This window comes from Stegostoma tigrinum, chromosome 6 (assembly GCF_030684315.1).
Source record: "Stegostoma tigrinum isolate sSteTig4 chromosome 6, sSteTig4.hap1, whole genome shotgun sequence".
Lineage (NCBI taxonomy): Eukaryota > Metazoa > Chordata > Chondrichthyes > Orectolobiformes > Stegostomatidae > Stegostoma > Stegostoma tigrinum.
The window spans coordinates 73449592-73461933 of record NC_081359.1 but is presented as its reverse complement, the minus strand read 5'-3'; the positions used below and the strand labels follow the sequence as shown (position 1 = coordinate 73461933).

General features: G+C 37.8%; 1 protein-coding gene across 2 annotated transcripts in view; it reads left to right on the top strand.

The window, feature by feature from the left end:
- The window catches only part of LOC125453322 (palmitoyltransferase ZDHHC20-B-like), a 103766-nt gene extending 94003 nt beyond the window's left edge, over window positions 1-9763 (top strand). For both annotated transcript variants that reach the window (XM_048532731.2, XM_048532729.2), the window contains 3 exons: window positions 1287-1402; window positions 6281-6344; window positions 7595-9763. In XM_048532731.2, the coding sequence (XP_048388688.1) occupies window positions 1287-1402; window positions 6281-6339 (175 nt within the window). In that variant the 3' untranslated portion in view covers window positions 6340-6344; window positions 7595-9763. The remainder of the gene's footprint in view (window positions 1-1286; window positions 1403-6280; window positions 6345-7594) is intronic.
- The last annotated feature ends 2579 nt before the right edge of the window (window positions 9764-12342 follow it).

Sequence of the window (12342 nt, the reverse complement as noted above, 5' to 3'; positions counted from 1 at the left end):
GGCCTTTGACAAGGTGCTGCACAGGGCTGCTGAGTAAGATAAGAGCCCATGGTGTTAGAAGCAAGGTACTAGCATGGATGGAAGATTCATGACTGGCAGAAAGCAAAGAGTGAGAATATAAGGGTCCTCCTCAGGATGGCAGGTGGTGAATAGTGGTGCTCTGCTAGGGTCAGTATTGGGACCACAACGAAGGAACGTGGGACATTCAGGCTAAGTTTGCAGATGCTACAAAGATAGGATAGAAGGACAGGTAGTGTTGAGGCAGGGAGGGTGCGGAAGGATTTGGACAGGTTAGGAGAGTGGGCAAAGAACTGGCAAATGGAATGCAATGTGAGGTCATGCGCTTTGGAAGGAAGAATAGAGGCATAGACTATTTTCTAAATGGGGAGAAAATCCAGAAATCTGATGTGCAAAGGCACTTGGGAGTCCTCGTCCGGGATTCTCTGAAGGTTAGCTTGTAGGTTGAGTCGGTAGTTAGGAGGGCAATATTGGCATTTATTTCAACAGGACTAGAATAGAAAAGCAGGGATATACTTCTGAGGCTTTATAATGCTCTGGTCAGACCACATTTAGAATATTGTGAATGATTTTGGGCCCCATATCTCAAAGGATGTACTAGCCCTGAATCAAGAGAATGATCCCAAGAATGAAAGACTTAACATATGAGGAACGTTTGTGGACTCTGGATCTTTACTTGATAGAGTTTAGAACAATGAAAGGGGATCTGATTGAAACTTTCAGAATGTTGAAATGCCTGGATAGGGAGGATGTTGGGAAGATGTTTTCATTAGCAGGAGAGACTAGGACCTAAGGGCACAACCTTAGAATAAAGGGAAGACTCTTTAGCATGGAGATGGGAGAAACTTGTTCAGCCACAGAGTGGTGAATCTATCAAATTCATTGCCACAGAAGATTTTGGAGGCCAGGTCATTGAGTATATTTAAGACAGAGATAGATAGGTTCTTGATTGTTAAGGGGATCGAAGTTTACGGGGAAAAGATGGAAGAATGGGTTTGAGAAACTTATCAGCCATGATTGAATGTTGGAGCAGACTTGATTGGTTGAATGGCCTAATTTCTTATGTCTTATGAATTGGCTACCATATTTCTTATTTCACATCAATGCCTGTGCTTCAAAGGTATTCATTGGCTACGGAGTGCTTTGAAAAGTCCAGTAATTTTGCATAAGTATGATTCTTTTTCCAATTTCTTGAAGCGTTTTAATATGCTGACCCTTCTGTATTGATAAAACTTGTCGTTCTAATTGATACATTTTACCCCCCACAGCAATGCTGATGGACAGACACTTCCTCCACGACCTTTGAGCGAATCTCAAAACCGATTGTTAGGAGGCACTGATCAGCACTGGATAGATGAGGAATCAGATGAAGAAAGTTCCCAAGGTAGTAATATTTTCCACAGTGCTATGCTTGTTCACAGTATAGACTGATGAAGAATAAATAAATTCTTCAATTAAGACATTTCCACTTGACCAGAAAGAATTGTCATGAAACGAACCACCTAAGTGTTTGCATTCCCCATTGTTTTATGTATGTGTAAAGTTTGGAATTCATTTTGGTTTAAATCCCTGCACAGGCTGTGCAAACTGCACCACCATCCCCACCCCACCCTCCTGGAAATAACCTAACCTCTTCACAGCTCTAATCTCCTCCAACTCTCCAAGAATACTGCACTTAGCTACTTCCAAATTATGGCTGAAGGAGTTCCAGAATACTCTTATAATAAAAGCTGACTTCTGATGAGGAACCTGTGGAGAAGGAATGGATGGTTATTCATCAAAGAGTGCTACTGCTTTGATATTGTAAGGAAATATTGTGTGTAAGATGTGACATTCCTGTGGCAGAACATTTGGAAATATGGAAAACACAACCATCAATAAATGAATAGCAGCTTTGATAACCTTACCAGTTTTTGAATAACTATTCAGTCAAGTGTTAGTGGATCGCAGCGATTATCAAAGACGAAAGGAGGGCATATACCATATCCCCATAACTGTAACACCATTACATCTGATTCCCAGAGCTATTTCTTTAAGGACCATTACAACTGAAGTAGCTATGGAAAAACTAACTTCTTCATATGGACTACCAATTGAGATACAATCTGATTTAAGGTTCTAACTTTGTCTAAAGTGTTTCAGAACATCATCAGTTTGAGTATAAAACAGTTGAAGTCAACTGTGTATCATCTGCATGTATCCTCTGTGTATCATTGGTATACTGTTATGAATGCTCAGCATTGTTATGAACCATTAGATTTCTTAATAACTGAACCCAGAGATTCTCTAAATGAATCTACTGGCTTTTTTTCATTTTATTTATGGTTATATGCTTAGGGGTTCATTAAATTTGATTTAGGGAAATATCTGAAGACAAAAAAATGAATTATCAATGTTGGATTACATTTTCATCTTTTCTAGAAAGACTCTCAGGAGCATGTAAGTGTAGAGACTCTTGCTGCATTTCTTTTATTTTTCTCATTTTTTTTGGTGGAACTGCTGGGTTAGTTGAACTTTGAACATCTGTGTGTTTTAAAGTAAATCAAATGCAGATGTTTGCTGTTGGTGACTGGCCTTGAAGATAATGCAATTGAAGTACTAATCTAAGCCACACTGAATGATACAGCATCGAGTGTTGCTGTGTCCAGGGCTGACAACTAGTTGGATGTTGACTTGGTCAATTAAGGAAGGACCAATGTTAACCAGCTGACTATAGAGAATTTTTTTTTAAAAAGGAATGTAATAGAAGCACATTTGGAAAACCAAAATCTAATCCAGCAACGTCACCTGGCTTCAGGAAAAGGAAATCATGTCTCACTAATTTATTAGAGTTTTTTGAGGAAGTGTCAGTCAGAGCGGGTAGAGGGAAAACAGTACATGTTATGTTTGGACTTTCAGAGGTCATTTGATAAGGTACCTGACAGAGGGTTAAGCCATAAGAGTTCATAGTGTTGGAGGCATGGGTAGAGATTTAGATAATGGACAGGAAACAGCAAGTGGGACAAGGGTTTCTTTCTCAGGTTCAGGTTTCATTTGTAACCAGTGAGGTTCCACAAATTGCAGTGCTGCAACAGCAATTGTTTACAATATATGTTAACAACTTCATGGAAGGAAGCAAATACATCGTAGTCAAATTTGCAAATGACGCAAATGTATATGGAAAGGTAAGTAGCGAGAATGATGCCAACAGTTTAGAGATGAAACTGAAATAGCTGAAGAAACCCTGCCAGACCTACTGAGTTTCTTCAGCTTTTTCTGTTTTGTTTCAGATGTCCAGCATCCGCAGTTCTTTGTTTTTAGTTTAGAGGGATATTGGTAGATTATGAGAGTGGGCATGAAGATGGCAAATGGAGTAATAGAGTGGGAACATGTGAAGTTCTCCCTTCCAAAAGAACAGTACTTTTTAAATGGAGAAATCTGCAGAAGCCTGCACCACAAAAGGACTTGGACTACTTATACATGAAACACAGAAAGCTAGCACCCAGGTGAGGCAGTGATCAGGAAAGTTAATAGAATGTTGTTTCTTATATGGAATGCTTATTTCAAGAGTGTTGGAGTGTAAAACTAGGGAATTCTTACTGTACAGGGTGCCAGTTGCCTTTTTAAGGGAAGATATCATTTTGTTGGAGTAAGTTCAGAGAAGTTTCACTTGGATGATCCTTGATATGGAGGGATTAAAACATTTAGGATTCTTAGAAGAATTGATAGGATAAATGTTGAGAGGATGTTCCTCCTAGTGAGAGAATATAGGGCCAGAGTGTACAGTCTCACGAATAAAGGGGCACCAAGTTAAGACTGAAATGAGATGGAATTTCTTCTGAGGGTTGACAGTCTTTTGGATCTTTATGCCACAGAGAACTGAGATGTAGGAATCTTTGTGAATATTTAGGGCTGAGATTCGTGATCAGTAGAATAATCAAAGATTATGATGAAAAGGCAAAAAAGTGAATATGTGGAATGTCTGATCAGTCATGATCTGTTGAATGACAGAGCAGACTCAATGGGCCACGACCTACTCAGTTCCTATTTCTTATCATTTTAATACTGGTTCTGATGGCTTTTGGCAGGTGTTGAGTGATTTTTATTAGGTTTGGGACTAGCTGCTTTGATTTTATGCTGTCTGATTTTCTATCCTGTTAAAGAATTATTGAATGTTCTTTGAAAAGAAACCTTGAAAAGAAATAAGTAAATGACCCTGGAAGTCTATTGAAATTGTTTGTATTCACCGAAGACTTTGAAATTAGATATACAACACATGCCTGGAAGCAACTTCTTTTTCCAAGTATTACATAAAGGTTTGTCGTCCATTGTTTGAAACTGTTTAATTGAACCGTCCAACCTCAATTCTTGTATTTTCTTTCTAATTTATCCCTTTACTGTATCTGGCTGCCTGTGAGGGGATGATGCCCAAAGAAGATTGGTTTAAATCATTGATATTAATTAGATTACCTCATTGTTTACCTTTGTCATTCTAAAGTTACCATATTAATAAATTATTTTTTGTTTACTGGATGCTAGGCATGATGTGGACAAAGGAGAATCAGGACTGGTGAAACGACATATAGAAGCAGAGATTCAGTATGCGCTGGATAATTAACTGGAATGAACCCAGCTAAAGCTGCTGGAGTTCACTGGTGGTGTCAGTTGCTGTATTGGATGGATCTACCAGTTCTGATCCAGAATGCAGTATAGACTACAGGAAATTAAATGCAGTCACAAAAACAGTTTTGTACCCAGTTCTATGGTTAAGAGACTGTACCTGTAGGGTTGACAATTTCTCATACCTTTCTATGAATGATATCCTGAGGGATACTGGCAATTCCATTAACATCAAAGGCTAAAGAGTAGTCCACTTTTGTTTGCCAAAAAGGTTATAACACTGTTGAGTAATGCCGTAGGGGTTAACACACTAGGAACGTTCCAAAGACTTATGAATCAAGTCATAACTGTTATATATAACTGTTAGTTTTATAGATGGTATCACTATATTTAGTAACTCATGGGAAGTGCTTATGAGATAAGTAGACCTGTTTAAGCAATGGCTGGTTTAATAATAAATTCAACATAAAATGAATTCACTAAAGCAGGAATGACTTATCTAAGATATGTCGTTGAACAAGAAAAGGTGTTACCAAATACAGTGGAAGTACAGGCTCTCAAAGAATTTCTTGTTCCTAAAATTAAACAAGAAATCATAAGGAATGTCTGCCTTTCACCAGAAGTTTGTACATGATTTCAGCACAATAGCTATTCCTGTGATGAATTTAAGGAAATGAACAAAATTGGAAAGTTCGGCAGAATGCCAATCAGCCTTTAGAATTGTCTTCAGCTTCTCAATAAAGACACTAATGCTGGTCACCCCAGAATTTTCCAGACCTTTTTAAAAGGGGTCATTGATATTAGTGACTTGGGATAGGTGCAGCCTTGTTACAGGATGATGAGTTGTGAACAGAGAAGCCAGTGGGGTACTTCTGTAAGGAGCAAAGCAAATATCAGAAGAAGTACTTTATCATCGTAAACGAGACTTTAGGATTATTACTGACACTTCAGTACCTTCAAGTCTCTGTCTGACACTGTAACATAGAAACATTAATAAACCATAAATCAATTGCTGCGCATTGAAAAGTTTAAAACTCTGTGAGCCTGCAGAGACCGTTGTTTCAAGCATGTAGTGATTATACACATTGCTTAAAAAAGTTATTGCAAAAGCATTGACTAAAGTATGAAATGATGAAATAAGTTAAAGATGTCTGAAATGTGGAAAGATTGTGTAAGGGAGGGACGAAGAATGAATGGATGCAAGACTCTTGTTAGCTGTCCATGTCTCCAGTCCCAGTGTCCTGAGGCCTGTGATTTTTTCCTCTTCTTCCTGATTATCCCTGATTATCCCTATCCATTGTCTGAGGTCACTGATCCAAAATTCTTTCCACCTAATTGTGACATTTCCTAAATTTCCTTCACTACCACTATCCCATGTCCTGAAGCTTTCAATCATTCTCTGAACCCTTGTAGTGCCAACTGATCTTTGTTCTACCCTCTTCCCAGAGAACTCCATCCCACAATGGCAGCTGCTTGATAACTCAGTTGGAGGCTCATTACCTAGGGTTCTTGAGGCCCCTTTGTTTGTGGATGGGACAATTTCACCGAAAACTGGAAACTGTCAATTTAACTTGTGTTTAGTTTACAAGATTCCAAATAAGAACAATGGTCTGAAGCTCAAAATGTTCATGTCATTGCTATTTTCTTTCCCCAACATTTTCAGTTCCAAATCAGAATGCTGCCGTTTCGATAGACGAGGAATCTACTAAGCACTCAACATAAGGAAGGTAAAATAGTAAAAGCGTTACTAGTCTTAACTGTAATAAGACTGAATACACCACAGTTTGTGTTGCATTCAGCATTGTTATGTGACACTGTTTGTTAAGTACAAAAATTTATTTTATTGTGTAGAGTGTATCTTCCTACAGAGGTTATTTTTGTTTCAGTTTCTATAGCTGAGTGAATACATCAAAAAGGCAAATTATTGGACATTCTTTTTTGAGAAATAGTTTCTAGTTCCCTTCTGCCATAGTACTGAAATTACTCACCTTAATGAGCACCATAAAGATTCAAACACAAAACTATATGTACCTTCTGAAAAGAGAAAGCAATATCTAATTCTGTATGAAATATCTTAACTGCTGAAATATTCTGTTCTAAGTGGTAGATACATTCCTGGAAACCATTACATGAATCAAAGCTATTAATATGAGGACATGCATCCCCAGCCCAATATTTTTGACCCCAGTAAAGTTAAGGAAAACAAAATGTTGATGAATCTTCTACATTTCCACTGGAAAATAATCAAAATGAACTGGTTTTGTTTTTTCTGGGTTGCTCTCTAACAAGCTACAATTGCTCCCTGTCTATCTCCTGGTATTGGTTGCTTGTCCTACTACTGAAAAGCTACACAGCCTTAGACGTCTTCAACCTGTAACCATTCTCCAAGTGCTAGAAGTACAGGAGGCCATTGAGTGCTCCAACAAATCTCTGAAGATTCAAAACACATTGGTCACCTGGATTGGAGCAGCTAAGCTCCTGGTTAGCCTTATATAGCGGGATTTTCCAGCTCAGAGGTGAATGAACAAGAGGTTGAACAGCCATGGACTGCTGTTGCACTGATATTGTTACTACTATGGAATATGCAGAATTCCTGAAGGAAGTAGTTGAATTCAATCACAAGGTGTAGCTCAATCTTACTGCAAGTAAGCAGTCACTGGGTAAACCAAGAGTACATTCTAATGGGGGACGGTGTGGGAAGGAGACCAAAATCAATGCCAAAAGTTCTAGAGAGTGGGGAAGATGCCCCATCATTGTTTTACAAGCTGATTCTATGAAAAATTTTCAAAATCTGCACCCAATTCCCAACTGCTTAATAATGAGCGTAGGCTATATGACATATGCAACAAGTAAATAGCTAGTATTTTAACAATTAAATAACAAAACTACATTGATCGAAAGTACTTAGAATGAACAGTGTGGATGCAAATAAATTTCCTTCAAGTGATTTGTTAATGAACCATTTTTTCTCATCTAGATATTTCTGGTACACAGTGTTGAGACTGGAATGCTGCTCACTTCTGCAGAAGAGGAAACTGTTAGAAGCATGATTCTAATGATGTGAACAACTACTTGTGCACCAGAGTTTTTGTACTTACAGAAAGTCATTAGCAGTAATGTTGTGAAAGGCAATAATTTAAAATTAGCATTGCTTGTTGCCTTAAATAACTTATTCAAAGGACCCGGAGACACTGTGGTAATGATACAAATGTAATCGGGGTCCCAGATTACAAAGGCACTAGTCTTCTCTGTGTCAGAATGTACAGATCACCTGTACAGATCATCTGTATCCTACAACACAATAGCCTTACAGTGTGTAATCTGTAGTTGCGATTTGAAATATCCAGTCAGTTATATTTTTCTTGTTTAATTGGATGTCAAATCTACAATCAGATGCCTTGATTTTAAACATCTACTTGACTGCCAGGTTATAGTGTTATAGGATGTAAAAGGCACTGAATGGAAATATTATAATTGTATTAACATTATAACAAGCAATATATATCAGATGTACTACATAAGTGAGGGATGCAAGGGATTGAACTGTATGATAGTTAAATTGTACTTACAAGGATTTTAATATAACGGTTGAAGACTGCAAGCTGTAACATAAAACTGCGGGTCTGTATTTTAATCAAGCAAAAGCCAATAGTCTCGAGGGGAAGTGTGCTGTCACTTCTCTAAATTTATGCAAGATTTTCTGCACTAATATTTGGTGTCCTTGTATGTATATTGTTAATCAGAGCTGCTGTGCACCAAAGCGCAGTTACTGTTTATGAAACACTTTATTTATTGCAGGCTCCGAATGAACTGTGGTTTACAAGTGACATAATCTTTTAGTTTTTCCTTTTTTTTAAACTTGTCAATATTTCTATCTATCCTGTTCACTGGTTGTCTTTTTTTTATGTGCCCAAAGGATTTATTTTGTATTGCATAGTAGTAGTCAATAGCAGTAACTATCATAGAACTACAGTAGCCATTAGTCAAATGAGACATTAAACAAAAATGATTTAAGAAAGGGATATTTGGTATATATAAGTATACTATATATTTGGTGATTCAACTTGTGTCTCGAACAATTGATGTAAGCAATGTAATGTACTGTATGAATCCAATGTTATATTTTTATTGAAAAAGTTGCAAATGACACGCATCCAAACACAAACTAATGTATTAGAAATTAACGCATCCTGTCAGATTGAAGAAAAGGGAGATTCTGATTCAGAATGAAGATGCTGAATCCTTCAGTTGATTTGTAAAGTCCTTCACACTGAGTTATCATTTGTGTTGTGTGAATTGGCAAGTTGATAAAAGTGTATGAATTTATCATGTCCATCCTCAGTATACCTATTGTGCTCTATGTTGCCCAATTTGTTTTCCATTACTAAGGTAAGTTCAATGTATTTTGTGAACATAGTAATAAGTGCTCAATTTCAGCATCGGGTTTTTCACTTTCAGCTTCAATTATCAGGGCTCTTGATGTATTCTTCAGGCAAAAGAAAACTTAGCCTGTTACTGAAGTGACATTGGTGCTGTGGTAATTCTTACCATTGTACAGATCTGTGACATAAGCATTAAGTAGAAAAATGATATACCAATCATGAACATTGTGACAGTATTAAACAAACAGATTTATCCCAGAAAAAAGTCTCTATAGGAATGCTAATTTAATGTACTCAAATCGGTAGTGATTTTGTATTGATGTTTACCAACAGATTATCCAAATGAAATTGATATTGTTTGATGGATTATGTTCAGACTTAAACTATAAGTGGTGCATTTTTTCCAATCATTCATTTTTCCCCCTATCTTTCATGCATTTGGACGACTAAACCTTGTCTATGAAATTTATTCTGAAGACAGCCATGTTCCTGTGACATTTTTATTAAAAATTCAACCGAATGTAAACAAATTAGTGCCAGTGATCAAGGATGAATGATATTTTAACTTAGCATGTCATACAAACATTTTAGTTGTATGTTTTATTTCTCCTAATAGCCAAATTAAACATATTGCATGCAGTATATGCATGTATTGCTCTGTTTTGTCATTTCTCGACTATTCCTAAGTTAAACTGGCTACTATTTCTAACTTTGTTCAGTCAAATTTGTCAATAAATGCAGAGGATGAATAAAAGTCAATGATTTTTAAAAATGGCATAGACCTGGGTATTTACTGTGAACTATATGCAATAACATCACTATTTGTCTGCATTTGATTTTATTTGTACAATTATAATCATAGTAGCTATATAATTTGAGGTGACAGTGAATAAAAGAATCAGAGCCATACAACACAGAAACAGACCCTTTACTTCAACTCATTCACGCCAACCAGATATCTCAATCTGACCTAGTACTATTTGCCAGCATTTGGCCCATATCCCTCTAAACCCTTCTTATTCATGTACCCATTCAGGTGCCTCACCAATGTTCTGCACAGCTGCAACACAATGTCCCAACTCCTATACTGAATGCATTGACCAATGAAAGTGAGCGTGCCTAATGCCACTGTCACTACCCTATCTACCTGCAACTCCACTTTCAAGAACAATGCACCTGCACCCCAGGTCTCTTTATTCAGCGACACTCCGGAGATCCCTACCGTTAATTGTATAAGTCCTGCCCTGGTTTGCCTCAGCAAAATACAACACCTCACGTTTATCAAAATTAAATTCTATCTGCCACTCTGGCTCACTGGCCCATCTGATCAAGGACCTGTTGTGTTGAGATAACCTTCAGTATCCACTACATCACCACTTTTGGTGTCACCTGCAAACTTACTAGCCATACCTTCTGTATTCACCTCCAAATCATTTATGTGAATGACAAAAAGCAGTGGACAAGCACCAGCCCTTGCTGCACACCTCTGGTTACACATCTGCCACCACTGTCTGCCTCCAACATTCAAGCCAATTTTGTATCCAATTAGCTAGCACCTCCTGGGTGAAATGTGATCTAACTTAGCAAACCATGGAACCTTCTCGAATGCCTTGCTGAAGTCCATTTAATCAACATTGACTCCTCTGCCTTTATCAATCTTCTTTGTTACCTCTTCAAAAAAAAATCAGCTAAATTAATGAGACACTATTTCCAACTCGCAAAGCCATGCTGACGATCCCTAATTAGTCCTTGCCTTTGTAAATATATGCAAATTCTACCCGTCAGAATCCCCTCCAACAACTTGCCTATCACTGACATAAGGCTCACTGGTCCCTAGTCCCCTTGCCTGCCTTCTAGCTTTCTGGCCCCTTGGTTTTTGCTGATACAAATATCTTGGCAAGGGGCTCAGCAATGTCTTCCCTACCTTCCTGCAAAATTCTAGGAACACCTGATCGGATCACAGGGATTAATCTGCCTTTACACATTTTAAGACCCTCCAACACCACCTCTTTTGTAATAAGAACTCCTGTTGAGACATCACTATTTACTTCCCCAAGTTACCTGGCTTCCATGTCTTTCTCCACAGTAAATATGGTGTAAAATATTTACCCATCTCCTGTGGTTCCAAACATAGATGGCTATGTTGATCTTTAAGATGGCCTATTCTCTCCCTAGTTACTCTTTTGCCTTTAATGTATTTATAGAATCACTTTGGATTCTCCTTAACTCTGTTTTCCAAAAATAATACTAGTCCCATTTTTGCTTTCCTGATATCCATTTTATCTATGCTCCTTCAGTCCTGGTACACCAACCAGCCTTGCCCTTCACACACCGGAACATACTGTTTCTGAACTCTTGTTATCTCATTGTTAAAGGCTTCCCACCTTCCAACTGTCCCTTTACTTGTGAATATTCTGCCCCAATAACTTTTGAAAGTTCCTGTCCAATACCATCAAAATTGGCCTTACTCCAATTTAGAAAGTTGCATTTTTAATCAGTTCTATTTTTTTTTTGGTAATTCTCTTAGATTTAAAATAGTTATGATCACTTGCCCCAAAGTGTTCCCCCACTGACAGCTTAGCCACTGGCTCTGCCTTATTTCCCAATGTATGTTGCTCCTTCTCTGATAGCTTTATCCAAATTTTCTTGAAAACACTTAAATTCCTCCCCATCCAGGCACTTATCACTGACAGTCCCAGCCTCTCTTTGGAAAGTTAAAATCACCTACCATTACAAACACTGTGGTTAAATCCCCAAAATCTAACAGTCTGAATCAGAGCAATGTTGTGAAAGGTCCATGCAGAGGCAGCCCAACTCCTTGTCAGAAGCCTCCATGTTCAGTGTTCAGGGAATGCTGTTCAAAATGTTATTTGTGTGTGCTGTGCCTGCTGAATGATCGGCCAAAGGGCCTTTTGCCAAGCTATGAAACTCTGGATTTTAATTGTAATTGAAGTCAAACTTGAGAAAGTCAAATCTAACCAACTAAACACAAGACTAATACAGTTATAAGTATGCTTAAAATAGATTCATGAATTTATATATTAAAACAAGTACAAAAAAATGATACTTAGGCAGTGGGCTCGGTCAATTCACAATGGAATTCTGACTGTCAAATTCCAGCTGACTGAGGTCCTGTCTCTTCCTACGTGTAGTCTGAAATTTTCCTTCTGACTTCTTTTTGCACACATGAAACGACTCAAAGTCTTATTGTCACTTAACAGCTACTATCTCTGGCTATGATCAGAAGCATCCAGAGCTCCAATTGACTTAATAGTGCATTAACAATTCTTGGTTAGTCTTGGATTCAGTTGAAAACATCTGCCCAATTCCCACTTGGCTTCAT